The sequence below is a fragment of the Phalacrocorax aristotelis genome, chromosome 2 (assembly GCF_949628215.1).
Source record: "Phalacrocorax aristotelis chromosome 2, bGulAri2.1, whole genome shotgun sequence".
Taxonomy (NCBI): domain Eukaryota; kingdom Metazoa; phylum Chordata; class Aves; order Suliformes; family Phalacrocoracidae; genus Phalacrocorax; species Phalacrocorax aristotelis.
The window spans coordinates 88733652-88760778 of NC_134277.1; the positions used below are offsets into that span (position 1 = coordinate 88733652).

General features: G+C 42.6%; 1 protein-coding gene across 1 annotated transcript in view; it reads left to right on the top strand.

The window, feature by feature from the left end:
* Nucleotides 1-13241: 13241 nt before the first annotated feature.
* Nucleotides 13242-27127, top strand: part of DAP (death associated protein) — a 55420-nt gene continuing 41534 nt past the window's right edge. Inside the window, exons 1-2 of the mRNA XM_075084274.1 lie at nucleotides 13242-13416; nucleotides 19939-20035. Of these exons, the coding sequence (XP_074940375.1) occupies nucleotides 13362-13416; nucleotides 19939-20035 (152 nt within the window). The 5' untranslated portion in view covers nucleotides 13242-13361. The remainder of the gene's footprint in view (nucleotides 13417-19938; nucleotides 20036-27127) is intronic.

Genomic DNA, 27127 nt, shown 5'->3' on the forward strand with positions numbered 1-27127 from the left:
CAATCCAGCCTTGAAATAATTACATTCACAGGTTGGTTTTGTGGAAGGGAATCTTGGCTCAGGGAAGAATGTTACCTTTCACAATACACTTTAAACACATTTTAAGGATGTGTTCAAAATCAGATTTGCCTTCCCACAAAATGTTGAACCTTCGCTTCTTAAGCGAAAGGTGATCCTTCATTTTGGATCTTCTTCTTGACTATTAATTGCCCTTGCCTCTTTGAAAATGCTGCTTTCTTTTTGGCAAGCCAAACATAGTCATCTCCTTGGCTTGAGTATCAGCAGACTGTTAATCAGTTTACCAACTGATACATTTCTCTTCCTACCTGATCAAAACCAAAAATACTTCTGAAAGTCAGTGTGCATTATCAGACGGTTTTATTTCATGTAAGTCTTCACCCATTTTTTATACAAACATAACAATGTACTGTGCTGCATCTGTCTATCAGATATTATCACCAGATCAGGCACAACTGAGCTCTACCTCATAGGGTAAGTCAGCCATGAGATGTCTGAAGAGTATTCCCAGCTGACAGCTCCATTCATAGCACAGGGTTTGATTCACTTTTGGTCCGTGATGCAGCAAACTGGGGGCACTGCAGCATGCAGGCTCTCATGCAGCACTTCTCAGATATTGCAGCAGCACCCCAAGGCCACTGCAGGAACAGTCAAGTCCTCCAGGCACAGGCTACCTTTGCTGGAGCCCCAGCCTTTGCCGAGCAAATCTCCAGGGTAAAGCCCCTTATAGCTGAGGGGAGAGCAGAGATGCCCAGGTGGGACAAGGAGTGTGGGCAATAGGCCACAAAACCCACTCCAACAGATGGAGTGGAAGCACTTGAGGATTGTGTGAGATTTTTTGTTTGGGATTTTTAGTTTGTGTTTTTCCCTAGAGACTTGGGAGTCATGAGATATAAGAAGTGCCCACGGGACTAAAAAGCAGCTAGATGTTTTTCATATATATTTCATTTGCTGAAGGTGAGTTTGATGCAGCAGAACTTTATTCCAGGATTGTCTCCAAAGGACAAACAAGATTATGTGAACAGAAGGCAGGCAAAACAACAGGTATTTAACTGACACATGGGACTAAGCAGAGCAAAGAAACAGGGCATTTCCTCCTGAACAATCTGTTGGTAGAGGGATTTCCATCAGGTGTTCAGAGTTGGTTGCAATATGTAGGACCAGCTAATCTTCTGGAGAGACATTTGGAACAGGACCATATGGAGCTATTTTCATTGCCGCATTGGGAAAAGATAGCAACAGAGCAGAGAAAGAAGAAGCCAGAGCTAACAACACACATTACAGAAGCAGAGGCAGGCCACATAGAGTCTTTTGAAGGATATGCTTTTAACCTGTGATTGAATTTAGACAAGAATTAACGGATGGACAAGGGACAGTGGAGTGAAGTGTGACTTGTGGCTGTTGATAATGACAGCAAAAGTGCAGTTCAGTTTCAATGTAGAGCACTGTCTTTTGGACAGCTTATAAACTTTCACACTGCTGTGCCAGATGCAGGTTTGGAAACTAAGATTAAGTTTGTGCCATGGAAAAGGGCAAGTAGGATGATAAGGAATAGATGAAAAGGGCAAGGAAAAAGCACTAATCTTTGGGCAGAAGGATGAGGTAATCTGGGGAGCCAGAACTTTCCCTGTCAATCTGTATGAACCTAAGGCTCTTCTTCAGGATGACCATAAGAGACAATATTTCTGGCAGAGTTGTCCTTGAAGGGGGAACCAGGAGTACTGTAACAGCCAAGAATTTAAAATCAGTAAAGGGTTGGAGAGAAATGGCCTATAAAAAAAAAATAGATGAGGTGGCTGCAAAGAGGATTATGGGTCCCTTTACTCCTCTAGGACAGATATCGACAAAAGGATGCGATGAATTCAGAACAATCCATTCAGACCTCATCTTATCCTTGCACATTGTCCACAAATGATGGTAGTGACCCTCAATTAGTTCTCTGATACACATTTTCCTTGACCTAGCAGTATCAGTCATTCTTCCCCATGGCCTTGTAACATGGCTTGCAAATTGTAACAGCAAATTGCTATTTCAGCTATTATCAGCTCACCATCATGATTTCAATTTGCTGGGATTCAGGATCCAGGGACAGTATTTCTTCAAGAAAGCAATGTCAGTAGGTTTCTCAGTGGCCAGTACAGCCTCTGCTAGTTCATCAAAATGCAGTACAGGCAGTGAAATGGGAAGTGAAAAGCCTCTGGCAGCTTACTGCCCTCAGAAATTTGCTGGAAGGGGAGGGAAGAAAGGACAATACTACACAACGATATGGTATGGTAGCAGGGAGCTAAGAAGTCCCTGTGGCCACATAAGAAGACAGTTTCTGCTCAGAAGCTGCCTTGGGAAGGTAAACAAGGTAGACACCTGTAGAGGACCAACCCATGCTGCCACAGGAGGAGCAGAGAGAAATCAGGACAAGGGGGCCAAGAAGGATCAAACAATTGCAGGTGTTGCTGGGGGACACTTAGATCTTGTATGCATAGTGGTAGTGATTGCATAAAGGCACTGTGCACTAACCCCTGCAAAATTTGATGGTCAGATACAGAAGAGGCTTATCTGTTAATGAGCAACATGATTCACCATAACATAAACTTGTATGGAGTCTATGGTGCAGTGCTGATGGTACTACACCTTGTTCCACATAAGGACATAGCAGGCCTGAGTAAACTTACCTGAAGCAATTAATTTCAATTTCAGGACAACACATTTGTTTGGGAATGAACTCTTCAACCAGTGGATTGCTCAGGGCAACCAACACCTTCGCACCTACGGATCTTGCAGTAAGGGGCAAGTCAAGGGATGCAGGCCTGTTTTGCACCTACAAAAGTACATTCCAAAGAGTTTTTGAGGCTCTCAGGGAAGGTAAATCTGGAGGAAAATGACTTCTGCAATGCCTATGTAGCACAATATGGATCTCTTCATCAAGGAGGCCTGGCAACATCCACTGAAGAAGGTAAGTCCATAGCCATTGCTCTGAGTACAGGACCGACTCATTCTATGGAATGGTGTAGGAGTCCCGAGTCACAAGTTGGCACTGAGAGATGGTCAGGCCTGGATTTCTTGGAAACAAGTGGAGAGAATACAGGCCTCATACTTATGGGCAGTTACAGAGCTTCACTCATTAGGCTAGACAGACCTTTGCCTTCACACGTGGCTATTAGTTATGTAGCATGTGAGGCATACTAAAGTATATTTTATTGCTCTTTTGGGGTTTTGAGAAGAAACTGAAGTGACCCCTGATATGACAGTCTGACTGGTCTATCCATACCTGCTATAAATGCAACAAATATACCTCTACGTATTCTAATTTTATTTCTAAATATATAAAAAAATCTGTTTACACATAGTCTGATGACAGATCCACTCTGCATTTAGCTCTTCACCTTGTATAGTACTTCTATTGTATTCTACTAGATATAGCTGCATATGTGTATGTACATACTATCTAATTACATCCTTATACACTATAATACATTATACTATCTGCAGGGATGGAATTAGTAAAGCTAAAGCTTAGTTGGATGAGAAAATAGCATGTCTAGGAAGGTCTGTTAAGAAGGACTTCTGTAAGTACATTGGCAGCAAAATGAAGGCTAGGGAAAACTTAGATCTGCTGTAGGTCCCCTAGGTAGGGTGCCTAGTGACAAAGAATATGGAGAAGGTGAGGTACTCAGTGCTTTTTTGTCTCAGTTTTTACTGGTATGTTTTCCTGCCAGGTGTACCAGGAACCTAATAACAGTTAGTAAAAGTGAAGCATTACTCATGGTAGAGGGTAACTAGCAGAGTTAGGGATGACTTAAGCCAGCTGGACATATGAGACTTGATGGCGTGCATCCAACAGTGCTGGGACAGCTGGCTGTTGTCACTGCAAGATCTCTATCACTTTTGAAAGGCCATGGCAATCACATGGATGTTTCTGAAGACTGGGGAAGGCAAATGTCACATCCCTTTTCAAGAGGGGCAAGAAAAAAGATCTGGAGAAACACAGGCTGGTCAGCCAGGCATGGAAAAGTTGGGGAACAAATCTTCCTGGAAGCCACTTAGGACTGTAGGGTTGACTGTTACAGGTGCTAAACAGCTGCCATTAACACAAGTTCATCATAGGTCAGCACCTTTCAGTACCTGACAGTGTGGTTGTCTTGGAGCTTAGGCACAAGCAGCCACTCTTAAAACATGACTGAAGTTGGTACTCAGCTTCCTGCAGTACAGCATTTTGGTGGGTTGCCCCCGGCCAACAGCCAACCACCCCATACAGCTGCTCACTCCCTCCCTTTCTCTCACTCACTGCGGGGCACAAGAGTGGGAAAAAGATAAAGTCTTGATACTCAGCAAGCACTGCTCAGCAACAGCCAAAATAGCACTGTGTTATCAACACTGTTTTGGTTACAAATCAAAAAAACAGACCATAGGGACCGCTATGACAAGAATTACCTCCATCCCATCCAGAACCAGTACAAGCATGAAAAACCTTCCAATGATATTCTGATAAACGCTTAACACAGCACAATTGTTGAACACAAACCTAGACTTCTGTGAAAAGTACAAAAATTGTAACACTAGCAACTAAAATAAATTAATGTAAATTATGTAGTTTGGACAAGTGGAAAAATTGAAAACTGGTAAACAAACTGAATCTTTGTGCAAAGAAAAATAAAATATACATGCATACTTTAAAAATATCTTATAACCTTTAGCTCTCAGCCAGCATGTATTTTGAAAATATACTCATTAAAACTGACATAATTCTGGAACACAACTGAAAAGCAAAACAACCCTTACACCATGGTTCAAACATTGCAGTTTCCTAAGGAGAGGTTGTAAGACTTCCCAACCCTAAAGAATGCTGATACTTTGCATTCTTTTCATGTACGAAGAAAAAAAAGGACTGGAGAGATAACAGGAGAAAGAATGTGTTAGCTTTATACCCTTGAGCTGTGATGAAATACCAGTCTACTTACATTTAATTATGTTCAGTTTATAACAAAGCATTCAGCAGAAAACATCAATAAGAATGTTGACACACTCAGACTCCTTCTAATAAGAATGAAAAAGAATTATAGTTGGAAATCTGGCATCTAGAATTCAACTGAAAAGCGATTTTTGCTGTTTAGCAATTAGTTCTCTCTGTAACGTAAAGTAGTATTTCTAAAGGAAAATTATTGGGTAGATTTACAACTGAGCTATGTGTTAAGATCAGTTCAAAGATTAAAAAACGACTACATTACTCTAGACAAAGACACATTTGGACTAAATATACACCACGATATATAATTTCTTGTCTATTACTTAATGTTCTCTGGAAGGAACAGAAATAAATAATGCATTAAGATCTAAACTTTGAAATTTATATGTTTGCTGCAAAGTTAACAGAAATCTTAGGTCAACTACCAAAGGTCTGAAACTAAGGCACTAAGGCTTTTCCAGGAGAAAAAGTGGGTTTTAGGATAGGTCTGGCTTTCTCCTGGAAGGATAAAGCAGGGTCAAGTAAAGCCTATGTCAGGTACTGTTACTGTGGGAAGCTGAGTACCAGCTTCATTTTTGTGTCTTAGGAGCAGTTGCTTGTGCCTAAGCTCCAAGACAGTCACCCTGTCAGTTACTGAAAGGTGCTGACCTATGAAGAGCTTGTTGTATTAATGGCAGCTGTTTAGCACCTGTAACAGTCAACCCTACAGTCCTAAATGGTTATTTCCTAGAAGCTAGGGCCAACTGTCCATACTTGGGTACATGCAAAACTCCCTCTGAAGCCAGGAACAATTTCTATGAAACAACAGAAAGAACCTGAAGATAGTTAAATCAATGAGGTTTGGTGTTATTTACCACGGATGTCGTATCTGACCCTAAATATGAAATACGGACATTAAGTAACCCTCACTTCTGTGATGAGTGCTCACGGCAAGGCTTGCAGTCAGCCAGGTTCTCAGTTCATATCACAACCACAAAAACTGCAATGTTCTGATGTTAACTGCTTTTAGAAATAAAACCCCTACCAAATCCAATGTGCTTGGAAACACTAAGAATTTAGATTAGTTTGACTTTTTTTCGTTTTCACTTTTGAACCAACATTGATTCTTTATTGAAATAGCACAGCTTCCACAGGTCCAAATCAGTTGCAGTCTCAAAGACAGAATGGGATGGGAAACAGGGGAACAGAGAAGTGGTATGACCCAAAGTTGAGTACAATACCTAATTCTTTTGAGCCTCATTTGGGAGCCATACCAGTAGCTTCCCAGAGCAATTGCAGACCCCATTTCCCCTGGCAGTGAAGCTTCCACAGGACTCAAAAAACCCAAGGGGCTGTGCATACTCATGTGGAGGGAAGCCTTGCCATCTACCAAGCTAGAAGAACAAGACCCTCTAACTGGGCAGCAGTATAGCCCATTACCGATAATGATAAAATACGCAATTCCTTTACTAAGTCCCAGACTAATGAGACCTAATGCAGAGACATCTGTGCCTCAAGAAGCCTGGCTTCTGTTTTCATCTCTGTTGCTAGTTTGGCTTTGGCAACTTATTTTTACCACTCTGTACTTCCGTTTACCCCTTGTAAGGCAGGGGGTGAGAAAAGTGATGGCTTTTATGCAGAATGTTGAGATCTTTGGATGAAAAAACTCCAAAGGATCGCTTTTATTTTCCCTGTTGCACTAGACGTCTTCCTTCCTTCCTTCCTCTCTCCCTCCCTCCCTCCCTCCTTCCCTTCCTTCCTTCCTTCCTTCCTCTCTCCCTCCCTCCCTCCCTCCCTCCCTCCTCCCTCCCTCCCTCCCTTCCTCCCTCCCTCCCTTCCTTCCTTCCTTCCTTCCTTCCTTCCTTCCTTCCTTCCTTCCTTCCTTCCTTCCTTCCTTCCTTCCTTCCTTCCTCCCTCCCTTCCTCCCTCCCTTCCTCCCTCCCTTCCTCCCTCCCTTCCTCCCTTCCCCCCTCCCTTCCTCCCTTCCTCCCTTCCCCCCTCCCTTCGTCCCTTCGTCCCTTCCTCCCTCTCTTCCTCCCTCCCTCCCTCCCTCCCTTCGTCCCTTCCTCCCTCCCTTCGTCCCTTCCTCCCTCCCTTCCTTCCTCTCTCCCTCCCTCCCTTCCTCCCTTCCTCCCTCCCTCCCTCCCTTCCTCCCTCCCTCCCTCCCTCCCTCCCTTCCTCCCTTCCTTCCTTCCTTCCTTCCTTCCTTCCTTCCTTCCTTCCTTCCTTCCTTCCTTCCTTCCTTCCTTCCTTCCTCCCTCCCTCCCTTCCTCCCTTCCTCCCTTCCTTCCTTCCTCCCTCCTTCCTTCCTCCCTTCCTCCCTTCCTTCCTTCCTCCCTTCCTTCCTCCCTCCCTCCCTTCCTCCATCCCTTCCTTCCTTCCTTCCTCCCTCCCTCCCTCCCTCCCTTCCTTCCTTCCTTCCTTCCTTCCTTCCTTCCTTCCTTCCTTCCTTCCTTCCTTCCTTCCTTCCTTCCTTCCTTCCTTCCTTCCTTCCTTCCTCCTTTCCTTCCTCCTTTCCTTCTTTCTTTCCTCCTTTCCTTCTTTCTTTCTTTTTCCCTCTGTCCTCCTCCATCTTTTCTCCCTTCCTTTCTTCAAATCTATAAATGGCTTTATTAATCTTCCATATCAGAATGCTCTTGTAGTGTCATTACTGTGAGTAGCCTCCTAAGACAGAATTGAATTGCACTGAATCAGAGGAAGAATGACTAGTGACATTTTGTAGCACAAAGTCCCGGTAAAGTCACAGTTTTATTCACTTAATTTTGCTTTATTTTCCTTTTAGTATATAGTATAGTATATAGTGTGTGTATATATAGAGAGTACCTAGAATGCAGAGACACGTATAAAGATTTTAATGAAAAACACTAAATTTTAGCCTAATGTGAGGCTGTATTGTGATAGTAGTTTCCATCTGGGTTTTCCTTAAAGGCAGAATTCCCCTGAGAAGTCCACATAAATTTCTACTTCAGCCATATGGCAAATAACAACCTGTAACTGTTCTTGAAAGAAAAGAAACCTAATACAAACTATGCCACTCTAGCATGCACCGTGTCTAAATCTTAATAGCTAAGACAATATTGTGAACAACAGTGGGGAGAAGCAAACGTGAAAAGTAGTAATTGCATCTAAGATAACTCTTAACAAAACCAGAATGCTTTTGTGAAAAAGGCATACAGAGCGACTTCTTCACTTGCTAGAAACCTTGTGAATTTGATTCACATCTCAACAGTAATCCATCATACTGAGAAATTGCTTTTTGTGCTGATTTAATGTTTGATAATAGCTCAAAAGACTGAACTTAATGACAATATAACAAAAGAGTGGCAATGTAAGGTTTCAACATTTCTTTATGAAAATATCATTCCACCTTTCTGATGAGACAGGCCTGTTGTACACTCTTTAGCAGAAACATTTCCAAGGAAATGTGATAAAACACTAAGATAAAAGAGTGTGTGAGTTTTACAATTACATCATGATTCAGTTCAGTAACTTTTAACACTCAACATATTTATATGTTTGCCCCGGTGGGAACTTATTCTAATTCTAAAGAAAAAAATGAATTATATAGATTTTCCTGGAAAACCAAATTAGTAAATCCAGAGAGCAAATGAATTTGTGTTCCTTGTCAGAGCAACAGTGCAGTTAGAATAACAACACGGAATCAATCAGATCATCAAGATACAGAGAAACCAGCAAACATTGGCAACCCAAGTGATTTTAATCATTCAGTCAATGCAACAACAGTTGGGAAGGGAAGAGTAGAAAGTGGATACTAAAGCACATGCAACTTCTTGCCCCAAATTTACTTGCTTTCTTACACAAACTGTTTCCCCAGATCTGCACATTAAAACAAAACCACCTTTTTGGATGGCAGCCCGCACAATCTCTGAAGATTTCCTAGCAAACCATAGTCTTAAAAATGGCACCTTTTTCTTAATCCGGAGTAGCAGGGGACAGAACAGAAACAACCATTATTTGGCTTTTGACAAAGTCTCTATATATTTCCATGGAAGTAGAAAAGCAGGGAACTTTCCCATCCTGTGACTGTATCAGATTGTAAACCCATTGTTTGGAGTAGCTGGTAGTGCCATACACAAGTAAAAATCTGCAAACTCAGAAAGTCAAAGTGAAGGATCAAATCCCAAAGAAAACCCTTTAGTTTGTCTACCATTTCTCAGACACTTAACATGCTACCCTAAAAATGTCACAAAATATTAGAACTACATGAAGAACTGGGACAGGCTCCCCAGGGAGGCAGTCACGGTGCCAAGCCTGGTGATATTCAAGAAGCACTTGGACAACACCCTCAGAGACATGGCGTGAATTAGGGGTTGCCCTGTGCAGGAGTTGAACTTGATGATCCTTGTGGGTCCCTTCCAACTCAGGACATTCTATGATTCTAAAACCTGTTATTTTTATTAACTGGCTGGGGAAAAAAAAAAAAAAAAAGAGAAAGATAATTTTGTTTCTCAGTGGTTTTTTATCTTTAAAAATAGCAAAATCTTAAAACATGCTGTTGAATCAAACCAGCCCAACTTTCAGAACAACTAATTATTTTCAGGAGAAACTATCTGGGATGCATTATCAAAACTAGCTAGTAGTTTTCATTGACTTATGCTTATCTATAAATTTGGCAAAAAACTACTCGCTGAGAGAGTTTTGTCCACGTTATAGCTAAATACAGAGCAGTTTATCCTGCTCCAGAGGATTTACAGCATGCATGTACATATGTGTGCTGGGAATGACAGCAGAAGTCAGGAGGGTTGTGGCAAGACATTCAACTGCCTTTTAAGTGTTGAGTGACCCTAGGTTGAATTATTATGATTTCCCACTGACTTGAACCCAGAAACGGCTTTTCGATGTGTTTCAGTATTTTCAGAAAGAAGACAAAGCTTTGCTGCAGGCCCCAGTGAAAGCACCAAAATTGCAGTCGCCTGTTAAGTACTGGGGAGTATTTTCAAAATAGACATAAACGGTCTCCTAATCATAGTTCAACAGACTGCCTATTTTTAAAATAGCTTACTGAACATACTTTGGGCTATAAAGCACAAAAATAAGAACTTGGTATTACCGTAAGAAGTGCTGTGAAGGGCCAACTGCAACTGCAACTGCTTTTTATATGCATGCTTTATTTTTGCTATCTAATCTCTTCACATGATTTTTTTAACCTAGCTTTTAGAATCTGTAAAGCGTTCTTTTCCTATTTTTGGTTCTATTTTTGTTTTTAATGTGGGAGCTAGGTTTTCACCTGCACCATCACCACAAAAGACGTAGCTTCTTCCTGCTTGCTATTTTAGTTAAAATCAGTAGTAGCCAGAGAGTACTCTTTGTTGGTTGTGCTGGATAATGTCACAGATACTTGAGCTGACAATCATGAGCTCAAGAGAGAGCTCATGTGCTGTGGAATCCTTCACAAAAATGCTTTTACTCTAAAACATCCACCAGTCTTCAAAACATGTTAAAACATGAAATACAAATATTTGAAGCAGCCTGATTTATTCATTCTTCCCTCACGGTGCTGCTGCATTTCAGTGCCCTGCCTTGTGATGCTGTCATTCACTAGTTTTCCAGTAGAGACTTGCCTTTTCTACAGTCGCTGGGAAAGGGGTGTCAGTGCCAGGCGTGGCTGACTTGGCAAAGGAAGTTACTCCACGGCCAACTTTTTGTAAAAACTCTTCCTGTTTTCCTCCAGTTTCCCACGGTTGATCCCATTTGCACATGCTGGTACAAACAATGTGACTGCTGGAAATTACAAAGTGACTGAAAACTCCTCGCATTTTAATGCCTGTCACCTACCTTTGTATCTCCTGTACATTGGCATAATGGAGAAGGAGATTGCTACTAATATTGTGGCACCGCCACTAGCTGGAGAAATCTATGCTGCCTTAGATCTACCAAAGAAACAATCACAACGTTTTACAAAAGTGAAATCTCTCTCACAACCTTTACGGCATCTCCTCATTTAGGTGCTTGATTTTACAAACCTCTGTTTTGTTTTGTTTTGTTTTAATTGGGATTTTTGTCTCCTTTCTGCTTTTCTTGCAAAATTTTAAAAACAATAATGGAATAAATAACTGAACACTAAATTCTGCCCTACAATATCATACTGCCACCTACATAATTCTTCTGCAAGCGCAGAAACTTAGCATTTGCACAGGCCTCTGTCGCTTGAGGAAACGAGTAATTATATGTACTGACAAGTACGGCAAGGTCTGAGAACCTCCAGCTCTGGAAAGCAGCAAAGATCCTTCCCTCTCCCTGGCTTCTACTTCATTGACTTAAAAAAGATGTTTCTTTCCTCCCTCTGCGGCACTCGCTCTGCTTCCGCAATTCTCATGTCACCTCTCCACTTCCCTCTACTCAACTTTCTGCCCGCTTATGCCAAGTCCTCCTGCACCTTGTTTTTCCTCTTTCTATCTCTCTTCCCGTCTTCCAGTCCTTGCTCCTTCTGCACCAGAATGGTTTGCCTTGGGATCCCAGCTTCCAAGCCCAATGCACTGCAGGAAATATCCCGTTTCGGCCCCGCGTTTCTGAGACGTACTCAGGCGGATGTCATATGTTAGCCGTGAAGCCGCAGCAAGCCTTCATACAAGTACTTGTGTTAATGGTGACATGCAAAGTCTTGTAATGTTAAAAAACATTGCCAGCTTTCACACGAACAGCCAAGGTGCATCTTTGATGTAATTATTTCTTCCAGGGCACCTCCATGTACCAAATCTTTGCACTGAAATATTAAATTATTACTGATTCTTAGAGAGAAACCATTAACTTGTGGTGTTTTTTATGTCATAAAGCACATTTTCTTTAAAATCAATTCTATAACAGCTGGTTTAGTTTAAACCTGCAACAGCAAAAACCCGTACAACTCTGGTAACCAGCACAGGGAAATCCAAACCAAACATACCTGCAAAAACCAAGAGTAACTGAAAATATAATCTTTTAATTCAAATCCAGAGGACAGTTTACAAAGAAGCATTGAAGTTTCGGTTTAGGAGATAATTCTGCCTTGGAAAAGATAATAATCTGGATAGACTTTGACAGAAACCAGAAAGGGAACTGGAGCCATTTGTGTTAGGCTACAGAGAAGGTGACAAAGCTCAAAATATAATCTAAGACTCTGAAGTGCCGTATGTGTAAGAAACGGAAACTACCCAGCAGCAAAATGTAAGGACTTAGTTACAGCATTTTTATAACATTTGTTTGTGCAGGCTGTTAAGGATACTATCGTGTGATTATATTTCGGACTGTTGCCAAAAACCGCCCGTATATTTACCCATCGCTTGTCTTTTGACAGTGGTAATATAATTGTAGCAAAGAGTGATAGCAAATAACTAAAATATTACTACATTAATTTCCCTGTAACATACCTGGGACGTGGTGTTTAGTATGGCACTTTTAGGGGGGTTCAGCTTCCAACCATCACACACTCATCTTTTGGGGGGCTCGCTTTCCTTATGTCAAATAATAAAAGAAAACCAGAGCAGCCTGGATGATTTACACTTTGCTGCTAATATATTTAACTTAGATATCGTGCTCCTTGCCTTGCCACATAACTTGGAAAATGGAAGTGAAGCATTTGAACAATTTCTTAAGCCGGTGCGAATCAGCACTGTGATGTCAAAGAAAGAGGCAACGAGACCCGAGGCGCAGGCGAGATGAGCGCTATACGTCCCACTTCACACGTGTAAGTGGTTTGGCAGAACGAAATGAAGTGGAAGACGTGAATTGCCAATTAGTCACTAATGAGAAGCATTACTTGAAGTGTACAAGCACATAACTCCGAATCACATTAACTGCCCGCGCCGTTTTCTCGTTGCAATTCAATAAAAGGGCGTATAACCCTCTAAAATTGCGTATGCTGTCCCAGCGGGGTTTTAAAGCCAGGCTGTTGCAGGAACCGCTTCCATAAGATGAATCCATTATTGCTCGGGGGAAGGAAAAAAAAAATAGGCGGGGCAGGCCTCGGAGGGCCGGCGGTTTCGCAGCGCTGACTTCGTGCCCAGCAGCGGCAAAAAGGATCACGAGAAATTTTTAAAAAAAAAATACAACCCAAGCCGCTAGGTAAACAAACAGACACAAAACCGGAGACAAGAAATGGCGAGAGCTTGAAATAGCAACCGAGCAGGCGCCGCGCAGGGCAGCGACACCCCCACGCCCCGCCGCCCCCGGCCCCGCCCCCCGGCGGGGCGGGGCACGGCTCGGTTCCCGCCCCTCGCCCCGCCCCGCCCGGCGGCGGCGGCGGCACGTCCGCGGCGCTGGGCGGGCGCCGCCCCTCGGTGGGCGCGTCCTGGCGGCGGCAGCGGCCGGCGGCCACGTTGACAGGGCGGGAGCGGGGCAGCGCCGTTGCGCGGCGTCGGGGTGCGGGTGTCCGGGTGTCCGGTGCGGGGCCGCTGCCACAGTAAAAATGTCTTCGCCTCCCAAAGAGAAAGCAGAGACGCGGGCCGGACACCCTCCTGCTGGTACGGCCGCCGCGTCCCGTCTCTCCGCTCTTTCTCTTCCCACCCCTGGGGACGGGACGGGACGGGGGGGCCGGGGCGGCCGCGGGCCGGGGGGACCGAGCGCCTCCGGGAGAGCCCGGCCGGGCGGCGGGTCCCCGCGGAGTCCCCGGCCTGCGGGCGGCGGGCGCTGCCCGGGGCAGAGGGCGGCCTTGCCGGGCCCCGCCGCCGGGGGCTCCCCGCGCCCCAGAGCAACGCCCGATCTGGCTTCTGGCGCGGGGAGGTGAGCCCGGGTCCCCTCCGGCCCCTGCCTGCCCGTCGCCCGCTCCCCCGCCGCTCCCCCTGCCCCCGGCAGCCTCCGCCGGCACCGGGGCGGCGCTCCCCGCCCCGCGTTTCCCAGCGGAGCGCTGCGCTTGCAGGCGAATCTCCGTCGGGTTTGTGCCGCTCGGCATCTCCGCCTTCTGCCCCGGGAGGCAGATCGCGTTGTCTTCGTCGGTCCTCGCCCGTCAGGGCATCCCGTCCTCGAAAGGCGGGGGAGGCCGACGAAACCACCGCCTGGGGCTGATAAAGGCGGGAAGCGGCCAAGGAGCAGCCTCGGCCGCATCGCAGCCGGCGCGGCTCTTTGCAAGGCACCGCCAGCTGAGCGTGAACAGCCAAAGTGCGAGTTGATAGCGCTCGGTGCATCCATTTTGCCCGTGGGCGTTACGGTGCCGGAGCAGGCTGCGCGCTCCCAGCTCTGATTCTGGAGGCTGGCAGGCTAGCAGCAGGCAAAGCTGCTTGCTAGCTGCCCGGCGAAGGAGCTCCGTCGCCTTCCACCGGCTGCTGCGTGCTGGCGGGCGAGCAGCGCGGCCGGTGCTCGGGGCGGGAGCTCCGCGTCGCCTTCGGTGGGGCACTCGTCTGCCGCCCTCCACAGACGGCAGCTCCTCTCCGTACGCAGGTGGGGTTCGCTTACTCCCAAGTATCCACGTCGTCTTGTTCCTTCAAGTACTGTTAGTTTTTCTTCATTACAGTTTTCTTAAAAAAGGGAACTTTGGTCCCAACACCAGCAACTCTTCATGTGTGTTCTAGTGTTCCCTGGTGGAATAGCTGGGAGTCTTTAAGAGTTTCAGTCAAACAATGCTGACATTCCTCATTCACGGGGTAGTTAGTTTTATATTCACATCAGCTGATGAAATGTAAAGTTGGATTTGAAAACAGTTTCTGAACGCTAATTGAATTCTGCTCTTTTCATAGTGAGGACCTGAAATTCCTTTAAATAGATAATAAAGGTGAGAAATAATGGCTTTCCTTTGCCTGGCAGATAGGGTTCAGCAGTACAGTTAGCCCAATCCCTTGGCTGAGCAGAGTCATCCCAGTTCTGCAGCCTCCCTTGTCGCGGCATTTGCTCTTGACCTCCTGGTGAGCTGGTTCAGGAACAAAACCAAAGCGCCTTTCCCAATGTGGACAGCTTTTGCTGCCATGGCTCCTCGAGCTGGCTCCTCACCTTGTGGTCAGGTGAATGTCAGCTTCGGCGGGAAGGGATGGTTAAGGCCCTAGGTTGGTTTAGCTGTGACTTCTGGCTGTGCCGTCATCGATGGAAAGGGAACAAAGGATAAATACCAGATACGTTCAGTGCTTTGTAACCGTGTTTTCTGATGCTGTTGCATGTTTGAGAGTTTTGGTTCAAAACGTGTCTTTTGAAACAAATGGAATTTTTTAAAAAGACCTGACGTGAGCCTCCGAAGGCCACATGAGAAAAGAGCAATGCGCTGTGCAAAAGCACTAGAGTGCAGTACAGGTTTCCCTTGCTGTCAGAGTATTTCAGTGTTTTTTTTTTTCTTTGCAAAACATACATCCACATATGAACTGAAGAACTTTTTCAGCTATGTGCCTTTTAAGATGGTTAGCATCCCTGAGGGATTTTGTGAGCATGTACAAATTCAGCTTTGGAAGGAAGGCGATCACCAAGTCTGTCTTCGAAGCCAGGAAAAAAGAGTAATGCTTTATAGTATCTTGAGGTTATTTCTGGAAGATGGTTCTGAGCTGGTTTGCAGAGGAAAGTCGCCCTGTGGTCTTTGAGCACTTGGAAAATCCATAATAAATGTGCTGACTAGCAGTAGTTTATATTTACTCTAGGGGGGCTGAAGTTAGGTTTTAAGCCTCTATCTGAAGCCTGTTTAGATCCTTGAATATTAATACAATGCAACAGGACAGTTTACAAACAAGTTTTGTTACAATGAAAGTAAAAAATGCTTAAAAAAAATAAACATGACTACATAAATGCAGGTGGAATTGTGTTCATAAATAACAAGGCAAGTTCCTAGCAAGGCAGACGTGAATAGGGGATCTTTTTTTACTAATGTATTAAAAGCTCTGTTTTTTTTGCGGTTGGTTATAAAGAGCGCCCTACGTGTAGTTACAGATGCATCTTACCCCACTGAGTATGAGTTAGATGAGTAAAAGGAAGGATTTGGATGACTGCATTGAAGCAGAATTGACAAATACATTGTATTTCATGTGCCCTGTTAGCCCTCACTGCCTGCGTGCAGTCTGTTGGCAACCCCCCTGCATTGATCTTTCACATAGGGGGAAAAAAAGACAAGAAAAGCACTTGAAAAGACAAAGGATAATGAAAAGAAACCTCAAGACCTCAGGCTGGTAACGGGTGCACGAAGCGACTTTGAACTCCTTTCTGAAACTTAAGAGGCCCCAACTTAAGCTTGATTAAATATCCGTCGGTGAGATCAATGCATCTATAATACATTGCTGAGTAGGTTTGTACAGCTTGCAGTCCATCTAAAGAGGTCTGTGTAGTTACGCTTTTAGCTGTTCATTTCTTCTAGGAGAGACTGTGGAGGAATAAAGCAAGGTGATTGTGTCAGTAGTTTATTTACAAAGCTTTACAGTAGGTTCATGAAAATAGTTACGTGCTTTTCCTACATTAAAAAAATATAGCTCTGAGCCAAGATTTCTGTGAAATGAATGTGAAATGTAATAACTCTTACTTCAATTCTTGTTTCGTCAGACAGCAACGTACGTTCCCTTAAGCTTGCAGAACGGCAGTTTTTTGCCTTTCCCTTGGTCCTGGCTTTTCATGCATCTTAGCAATGTAATGGAATCTGTTGTTATACAGTACATAAGAAATACATTTTGTGTTAATATTTAATATGATGCTCAAGGAAAACGGGAAGCTGCTAAAACTCTTGGTTATACTCTGGATTTCTTAAAAGCTCCTGGCCAGTTGCTGTAACCGGCGGGCAACTTGGGTTGAGCTGGAAGGTTTCCCCAGGAGGGACTGCCTCGGGTCTGCAACCTGCATGAGCTGGGGCTGGAGCCATCGCAGAGCTGCGGTGCTTCTCTAGGTACTTGGTGCGAGCCGTGACTCGGTGGGCTTTGTTTCAGAATTCAGTCTCAGAAGCTGGGAGCAGTCTGAAAGAAGCACAGCAGTAGAGGGAGGGGGGGGAAAAAGGGTAAATAGTCTGAGAATGTTTACCGGCTCTAGATCTTCCTGAGTGGTAATTGATTAACACAGTTTTTCAGTACATTTCCAAAAGGAGTAGTCATACCCTTAAGAGGAGCACAGGCTGGCATTTGTCCACAGGACAAACAAGACAGTCCCGTCTGTCTCTTGGCAGCGGGAAACATGACAGATAATAATTAAAATCCAAAACTCGGCTCTTATCCAGCAGTGGGGCAGACAGACTTGTCCTGTTGCTCTTCTTGGGCAGATGATCCCCTCTTTATTTCACACTTTAGAGGCTGGTGGCCTCTTGGCCATTGCCACCACTGGGAGCCAGTCCCAGTCCCCTCCTGCCTCGGCACGGGTGCTGCCTGGCCTCTCCTGAGCAACTGCAGCCCGAGCTCCCTCTTCAGCACAGCGGGAGCTGCTTTCTTGCTAATCCCAACATGGTGTTGTTGAAACTGTCCTCTTCTGGGCACTGGTTTCTGGCAGCGTTCTGGAAGGTGGTTTATCAGTTATTTAAATCCTCTGCCTGCTCTGTGCAGGACTTACTATAAGGGAATCTGACTTCTAAGTGACAAAATCACTGTGGTAAGCATCTGTCAAATTATGTAGTACATGCTAGGCAAGTAAGAAATAGATTAAATCTTGCAAGTCACAAGAAAATTGCACAAATGGAGTGGGCTTTTCTTTAGCTTGGTGGATGCAATCATAATTTTTTCTCTTTGTCTAACCCCGAGGTAGTATAGCTAGGTTGAAACCTTTTGAAAAGGAAGGTGAATTATGTTGCCTAGGTATTTATCTTCTTAAGATAAGTCTCTTGAAACTAGATTGGGTATGAGCATGCTGTGTCTTGGGCGGCAGAGATGTACATCAGCTATACGTATGGGATGCTCATCTAATTATTTCACTTGTGGTCTCAGAAATACAAATTATTACTGCAGTTGTTGTCTGGATTCTTCTTTTGGTTTCCCAGATCTGCACAGCAACCATGGATTACTAAATATTATTTGCTTATTATTATTATTTGCTTTTTAATCCTTGTTAATTCTACGTACGGACAAATCTGAACACATTAGCTGCATATCTTTGCCAGTGACAGGTAAAGAGAAAAAAAGCAGCTTGTGGCTTGATGATATACAGTATGAGAAGAGAGGGATTTTAGACCACCTAAATTAGCACTGAATCTTTGGGCGTTGTTTAGTTTAGTTTTCTATTGACAGTGAAGCACATGGAAGTGTAGCATATTGTCCAGAAGTGCTGTTTGTAACCTGGCAGGTGTTGCTGTGGGGACAGCATCTTCCAGAAAAAGTAATTTGAAAGGGAATAATTAGAACTGATTTTGCAGTGATGTTCAATTTGTAAATTAATGTAAATAAAACGTACCAATCACTTTGATTAACTGAGATGATAGATCAAGACAGCACTTGACAGAACTCGGAGCATTTGCTTTTGCAAGCAAACTTAAATTTCTAAGGAGTTTGCATCAAGAAAAAATAATAGGAATTTTCATTTTTGTTTCATTTTTAAAACAGCATTTCTTTGTTGCCTAACCTTTCTGTCTTTCCTTGTCCCATATGAAACATTTCTTACCAGTTTAAGTATTGTAAGTTTTATGCTGGAGAGAACACAAAACGGCTAGTGTTTTGGTTTTGTTGTGTGTTTTTTTTTTTTTTTCCTAATGCATGATAAGGGGACACAGTTTTGATAGGTTTTAAAAGATATTTCTTTGGTTTTTGTCTGTTGATCTGTGTCTTTAGTTAATACCCTTTATTGAATCAGAAGTTTATCTTTTAAATATTACACAAAGCTTAAAATCCCAGGGCCAAAGAGCTGTCGCTTTCTCCTAGGGCAGGTCACTTTCTCTTTACTGCTTGTCTTCCCTCACCTGTAAAATTTATGCACAGGAGTGTCCTTTCCATTGCTGTCCTGGTTAAGAACTGAGAACTAAACCTGTGTCTAGGTTCCAGGGATTAGCACTGACCTGCTGTGAGGTGCCTCAGTCCCTCTGTGGCTGGGCACAGGAGGGCTGTCAGAAGCACAGCCTCCCCTAGCCGTGCTGGCAAGCTGCTTCAGCTCCTTCTGAGCGCTGCTCTGGCATCCTGCTTTGCTCGGCTGTGCCATCTCTGCCGAGGACATCCACAGACTTACTGTGTCATGGCAATGCGAAACACAAACCAATGCATCTGTAGGTGGTTTTACTGACTCCTGACTGCTACAGTGGTTTTCTGATGTGGTTGCTGATGGCAATGTAACCCATCCAACTAGCTAACGAGATGCTTACAGGGCAGCATAAGATAAGACGATGTGTGTATAGCAATGGTTGAAGAAAAAAAGAAAAGTACAATACTAAAACAGAAAGCAGATCAAGAACAGCCTGCCTGTTGCTCTGCTTAGTAGCTGCAGTGTTAGGCCTGGCTTGGTTCCTATTTTATATTTTGCTTTTTTTAGGGGGGATAAATGAGGAACATAAGTGGATTTGCTTTCACTTCTTGTTTTGTGTTTCAAAGGGGTGCTTTCATGTTTGGATAATTTCTAAAACTAAATCATGACAAGGATTTGAAATATGGTAAATACTTTTGTCTTGCAAAACAAAAAGCTCTGTTGCAAGTTAAGAGTCCTCCTAAACTTTGCTCTTTATTATACTGTTCATGAAGTACTTCCATGTATAAACGCTATTGTAGCTGTGGATTTAACTTGAAATGACAAATGAGATTCTTCATCCCTTCTTCTTTTATGGGAGTATTTAACATTCACATTTGTGGCCTTTTGCATAGTGTTATGCAAGCCATCGCCTCTATTTGTTCTGACTGCTGCAAAGAGTTGAGTTTTCTAAAATGGTATTGGAAGCAGGTGGTAAAATGAGTTGCAACTTCTCAGGGTGAGTAAAGATGGGATGATGTGAAAGAAAATGGCAGATGCAGTCCTGAAGTAGCTGTTCCTCACACTTGCCACTTCAAACATTTTTGGGCCCCTTTTTCAAACTGTGCTTGCTATGAAACTGCTAAAATATTGGGGGGGAAGGGAGGGGAGAGTCATCCTTAAAATGTTCTTTACTTATGCCAATTTGACTGAAGTTTGTTATGTCTCTCTAATTTTCGTTCCAGTGAAAGCTGGTGGGATGCGGATTGTGCAGAAACACCCACACAATTCTGATGCAAAAGAGGAGAAAGATAAGGATGACCAAGACTGGGAAACCAGCAGGTGAGCATTTTGATTTGCTGTGCTACAGCAGATTTTTGTGACCTTAAACCTCATCACCAGTTCTGTTTACCTTGCAGATAGCAAACTAAGGATACGGCTGGTTTTGAATCATAAAATTGATTTAAAGCAGTGGCAAAATATATGCTCCTTCGAGAGAATTGGGGAGTTTGGGAATTTTTACCTTGCTGAGCCTCATTTAAATTATCCTGCCAGGTAGGAGAAGGTTACAGAAAACAGTACAGCTGAAGAAAGACATCAGCTTTCCTAAAAATCTCTGAACACCATTTGACACTGTGCAGAAGGATAGAGGCTAGGCACATTTGGTCACAAGCATTAGGATGTCAATCTGCATGTGAGGTCATTTTGCTGTGTGCTAGGTGATTCCTTCTATCCTCTGCCTCATATTCCTGTCTCTGCAAGGTATTTGGCAGGACGGTGCTTTTTAAAAGACAGGGAAAAATAAATGCTATTAATATTATCTGCTTTTAATTTATATGGGAATTTGGCAGTTTTAGTGGTGAAGGGATACCAAAGCAAACGGTTGTCACTGGAGATTAATAAATCTGCTTACAACTGCTAGTAGCTGCTGTGTAGAAACGAAAACAGGGAGGTTCAATGGGCTGTTGCTGTATTTCTGTTCATACAAAAGCCACCTGGTTTTGTGCTGCTTTCCTTGGCCAGCTGTTTTATTTTGTAGCCAAGACTATAGTTACCTGAAATCTTTATGTAGTAGCTTATTGCATGAGTTTGTCCTTGCTATTTGCTCAAGGCAAAAAAAAAAAAAAAGAAAAAGAAAAAAAACAGAGGGCCATTCTTGTGCTTTGGTAAGTAGGCTGACTTATATGATGTTTATTTTACATGTGAAACAATGGTAATAAATAGGCATTGTGAAAATATCTGTGTAATTAAAAACAAATGTGCTTGTTTACTAAATCACAGCTTGATTAGGAAACACATTTATGAGAAGGGAAGAGTAATTTTAATTAATATATTCTAATAAAAGGCAGGAAAACAAAACCTTATGCTCTTTCTTCATTAAGCAAATTGGTCATCTTGTATTTCTGTTCAGTGGAATGTAAGTTGGAACAGAGTTTGTATAGCAGTCAGGTTTTGTCCAAAGGAAGGAATCGTACCTTGTGGTTAATTTAAACTTTGCTTGGGGATACATCCTTTTATTTAAGGTGTGTTATATATCTACTTATTCTTGCATTTCCTTGGCATGTCAGCCTCACGGTGAAGGAATCTCATTAGGATCCAAATGAGAAGACTTCTTATGCCTGTTCACAGATCTAAACCTCTGTTACAGTATAGCTATCTGCTTTATTGCTTTCTTAAAACAGGATTATAATTTTCCCCATCACTCAGATAGTGTAGGGAAAAGTTAAAATTTAACCTTGGTATTTACGGTTGTGCCTGCTTTAGCAAGTGCTGTGGCACAACAGAAGCAGATCTCCAGGGGGAAACAGTTGGTGCTGAGGACTTCATGGTCACACTGCATGTGTTCTGGAAATTACTTAGTCTGGCCTTCTGGACTAAAGGACCAATCCTAGCTGGTGTGTGTTAGGCGTCTCCTTGGACTGCCTGTTCCAGTTCAGCGTCATCTGCAAGCAGTCCAGGTCAGGTGCCCTGAGACCGATCCACAGTGCAAAACAACACGTGGCCAACAGAATGATCAGGAGGAGGAGTGCAGTCATGGTCTTAAGATGCTAACAAATACATACTGTGTATTAATATTGTAAAGCAGGTCCAGGAGCAATTTTTATGCTTTAAAGGCAGAGCAGAAAGTTTAATGACCTCTAGAGCTACCTTATTAACTAGGAAGTAGCTAACTGTTGCCCCTATTCTCTCAGCTACCTGGTCAGTTTATTGACAAAATATGCACTAAGAGTGTGCTCTTCGCTTTGGCTTTTTTTTTATCAGTTGTTTGTTTTTGGTTGTTTGGGTTTTGGGCTGCTTTTTTTGTTTGGGTTTTTTTTTGTGTAATATACATTATCGGTCCCTATTAGGCACTTGTGCGTACTGTTATTCTTGAGCCTGTATATTAATACAAAAAGCATTGGTCTGAACTTTTTGTTTCTTCAATTTAATCCTCTTAAGAAAGAAAGTGGCAGGAAGGACATAAGGAACATTGCTGGATGGGAACCAGCATGAATTATAAAACAAAACCGTAAGTTGGTTTACAAGTCCGAGAGAAGTTGCTTTCCTGGTAGAGCTGTGAAACCTTTGTGGCTGTGAGGAAAAGGGTTTAATGTGTCTGCTGTAGGCTCCTGTGGGAGTACTTCTGCAGCCAGTGGCTGTACAAGCTGTAGGTGTGAGCAAGGAGTTATTTAGCCATAGAGAGGATAAGCAAACTCCACAGGCCATAGTACATAAAGTTGTTGTTCATCAAAATTAAATTACATTTGCAGCATGTCCTCTGCTTTTGCGCTGGGAGGTGCAGTACCCTGGAGTTTCTGTCTGTCTGTTCCTGGTGATTCATGGTGTCCTAATATACTTGGATTTCCAATGTCTGTGGAGGGAGGTTTATCAGGAGTTGGGGAAGGGTTTATCAGGAGTTGGGGAAGGGTTTATCAGGATGGGGAGAAGAGGCCACTAGCGTTCTGTTCTGGTTTCTCTGGCACCAATATATGTATTTCTTGGTCCGTTGCTAGCTGGTGTTTTATGTCCCTTTGCTAAGCAAGGGGACATCTACGGTTTTAACTTTCTTCTCTCATGGTTTCAGTCTTTGCCATTTTAAGACAAACATTTTAAGGTAGTATGGGTGATAATGATGCAATCTCTACTCCCTGTTGCATTCAAAGTCAAAAGAAGCAAACAGCCCTTCAGGCAATTCTTACCAAGTGATGTGGGCAGCTGACAATGATGTGAGAGAAAGTAATAAAACAGAAGAGTAATTTGTGTGTGTGAAGAGGGAAGTGAGGATGATCTAGTGATTATTTTAATCTCATTGCAGGTTTAGTTGAGGACAGATTAGTGGAACTGGTAGTAAATTGTGGCACATGATTTCAAGCAGAGTTCCCTGGGAGCTCTGGGAGTATGTGTCCTCCCCACGATGGCACGAATCTCAGCAGCTGCTCAGCAAGTTCATAGAAGTACTTGTGGTTTCAGACACAGCTGGCATTGTTTTTGCAGTGTGCTTGCAGAGAAAGACATTGAGTCAGTGTTTCTCATCTTAATGTAAATAAAGCTGATACAGGTAAACACCTCCGAAGTAGCTGTGTTGTGATAAAGGGTGACTTTAAAGCAATATTCACTATGTATACCTTCTTCGACATTTCTTTTTCTCAGTTGTTCAACAACTTGCTATCTGGTTACTGTAATTTAATCTGCAAAGTATTTTATTCAGTCTGGTTCTGAAAATAAAATTGTTATGACAAGCTACCATTTAATGAAATGGTAGGCTGACTTGTCATAGTGGTGTTTTGTGATCCCTTAAAACAATATGTGGTAAGATGATTTTATATGAATTCAAACTTTTCCTTCAAGGCAGTTCTCAGCCTTGAGTGGTAATGGAAATAATTTTATATGTCTGGTATAAATACAGTTAAAGGAATAGCTGGATGTGATAATATGGAGAAGACTCAATGAAAGAAGGGAGGGATTGCATCATTTGGTTTAGATGAACTAAAAAACTGTGTGTAGCATCCAAAGCTAGTGGCACCACTGTGGTCAAGATTCAGCGGTAAACTTGACTGTGAGGTGGGGTCCTCCGCCCACATGTTCTTCATGACAACAGTGATTTTGGTCAGCCTGGTGGGAGATAGGATGCTGGCTAGATGAACTTCTGGTCTGATCTGTTCTTGATTTTTCTTATGTTTCTGTAATTGCCTAAGACTTGCATTGATTTGGTTTTTTTCTGCATATGGTTTCAGTTTTGATTGATTGACAGTCATAATAATTGCTGCCGGAAGGTTTTTTTGTGATGCTAGATTAAGGTGAAACATATCATTAGAGGTAGGGTTATGAATAGAACCATAATTTTTGAGGAATGTATGTTGTCATAGAAAATATTTGGAATAAGCAGGCTACTCATAGTCCTGGGCTTTATTAGAATGCATGTTGAACTGAGATTTGCAATATCACGCACGCTCCTGTGCCAGCATCTGACTCTAGCCATAATAAATACCCCTGAAAGACAGATAATTTGATGTGAGAGCTTCTTGTTCGGTTTTGCACAAGAGCTTCAGTAATTTTCAGTCTGGGACCTCAAGAAAAAGACACTATAATTATATATCAGCATCTGGATTAAAAAAAATTAAAGCAAATGCCTGGCTCATTAGGTCTTATAACAAACAGGGTAAACTGCAAAGGCTTTCATGCCTAAAGACTTTCCTCGTCTTTTGTTATATATCTGAAACAAAGTGGGTAATTACAGTGATGTAAGTACTGACTATAAATGCAATTAGAGTGGTTTCTCAGTATACATATGCAAATGGTATGTGTTTTGTATCTTAAACTTACCTGGAGACTGTGAATCCAGCCTTATGTCTGACTTTCCTGTTAGCTCTAGAAAGAATAAATTATGCAGCCTGGATTTTAATTCAGTTTAGGATGTGGATATTGTCCTTAGCTATATTCATTGGGCAAATGAAAAAGAAAAAAAAAAAGGGGTAATCTAACATGTGGTGACTCAAGAGCAAAATCATGCTAATGAAGCATACGGGAGTCCTTATGTCAAAAAGCCGGTCTCAGTACTTACTCAGTTCCGTGGTGAGACAGGATTTGTTGAAGGCCCCTGTCATCCTTCAGGTAGCTCTGTGTTACTTGTTAAGTCTGAATAAGCTGGTTAAGCTGTGCCTGCTTTTTCTTTTAGAAGTGCAGTGGAAATCTCAAAAATTCAGGCTGTGGGTATATACTTTCATTCAGGAGTGAATTTGTTTTTACTCTCCCTCACTTCGCTCTGTTGCAACTGACAAGAAATAAGCCACAGGCATGATTTCTATTTTTCATTTGACACTGAAGATTCTGCTGTCATTGAAATATATTTAGTTTATGCCTTGTAATGACCCTTGTTGTCTGAACTACTGACATAATTTTAAAAAATGTTAAGTACAACTTAGCCATTAGAGCAGGTTTGTATGTTTGTTTACAGCCTAAATATGGAAATGCTTGAAACTGTTTCTCTTCCTTGTATTTTACCCTGTTGTTGTGGTTATTTAGCTGGGGCAGGAACTGTGAAGTCAAAGTCCTGAGCTTTTAACTTGGGAATAGCTGCAATTCAGCACAGCCAAGACCTGGGAAATTACGTCCAATGTTTAGCTCGCTTGCACACAAGTCCTGTAGGAGGTAGTTCCATTGTGGATGAAGATGTTTCAGTCCAGATAGTTCTAATGTTTGTTGCAGAGACTACAGGTGTTAGAGGGAAATCTTGGGAGTTCTAAGCAAAACAACAACAAAAAGTGAGTTGTTAAACATGTAAGCCAAACCTCCATGAATGAGTAGCTTTGTACTTCCATAAACAGAGTGAATAGTGTTCCTTCCATGTAGTTCACCAACAGAGAGCTGAAAAAAGACCTCTTTACCTGTGCTCATGCATCTAGAAAACCAACATATTGGAAAAGCAAGCAGGCATTGACTCAGCATGATGAATATTTAAGGTTAAAAGAAAGGACAGGTTGGGACAAATAGGTTGCTTCATCTTCTGCTTAAGTTTTTGGAGAGGAAATGTGCAGCTTTGGTGGGTAGAGGATTGACTGAGTTTCCCTTTCTGGCAGCAGGGCCACTTACGTGTTGGCTTAAAAGGTCCCTTGGGCTATTGTGTCAGTGGGGGCAGATCTGAAGGAGTGCACTGATATGAAGTACAAGTATCTGTCAGCATCCAGATCCTCCTCTTTGACAGAATTCACATTTCTTCCCTGCTTTTCTAACCACCTCTTCCCCCCCATCCACCTTTTTGGGGCCTGATTCTGTTACCTCGGTGAGCTGATGTGGCTTTACACAGAGATTATGTTTGCAGACTGTATATTGCTGGTTTGTGCTTGACCATGTAAAAACTGAAACTTGATTAAATGTGTGGATATAATGGATATGACTCCTGAGGGTGTTTGTTCATGGCTTTGGCCTTTGAGCTCTCATTACTCAGATGTGGAGCTTTGGAGGCAGTTGGCCTTAGAGGATGAAATGTCTGGGGGAAGTGCAATGAAAAAGCAACGTAGCTGTGAACACCATGTTTGCAGTTTCTGGGAAAGATGCAAACTGCTGCAAACGTTGGGCATTATCCCACTGTCATACCAAGTTTGGTGTGACTGTAACTTTTTCTTTACTTAGTTAAATATTCCAAAGGCTAAAAGGGAAGTTCTGGTGGCAAAAGAGCTGTAAAAAAACCCTTGCAACTATAATTTTGTAATATTATTAAGGAGAGTACAGAACAGCACAGTGAGGGAAATAGCTTCCTATCCTGTCCAAAACATCTTTATTTACTGAAAAGATTCTGTGCTTAGTGCTTTCCCCCTCCCTGGTATCTTTATTATTTTAGACTTAAATTCACATTGCAGTTAAGGTAATAGCTTCTTAATAGTGGCACACTCTTCTTTACTGAAGTGATACTGCCTTCAGTGTATTTTCCCACCTGATTATAAATCTTCATGGCTTTGTTATGATTAGCAGATACTCAAGTCTAATAAAGTTTACATATGCATAATTTGTTTAATTATAAAACCCAAAACCAATATTAGCAATTTTCATGTGATTTTTCAAGACAACACCTTCTGCAGATGACCCGTTATTTTGCAGAAGTAGCAAAGTAATTGCTATGACCTGTGTTGAACCATATCAAATGCATATATGGCTATAGATTTAACTGTAGAGAATAGAATATGTAATACTGATTTTTAAATGCAGAACTACTGTAAGGCAAGAAAAGAGGCTGTGAATAACTCCATTTAAGAAGTGAAAATATCTGTGAATGTTGGGAACGGAGAAAAAGCTAGACAAGATTATGAATGAAGCATTCTCATACAGAAAGATGTGAGTCTTCTGAAAGACTGTTTCATGCTTCCAGTATTTCTTGATGATTGAATCAGTAGGTTGATAAATCCATCAGTGTAAGTGCTAGTTATGACATTATATGGATAGCTCTTTTCATATTCCTGA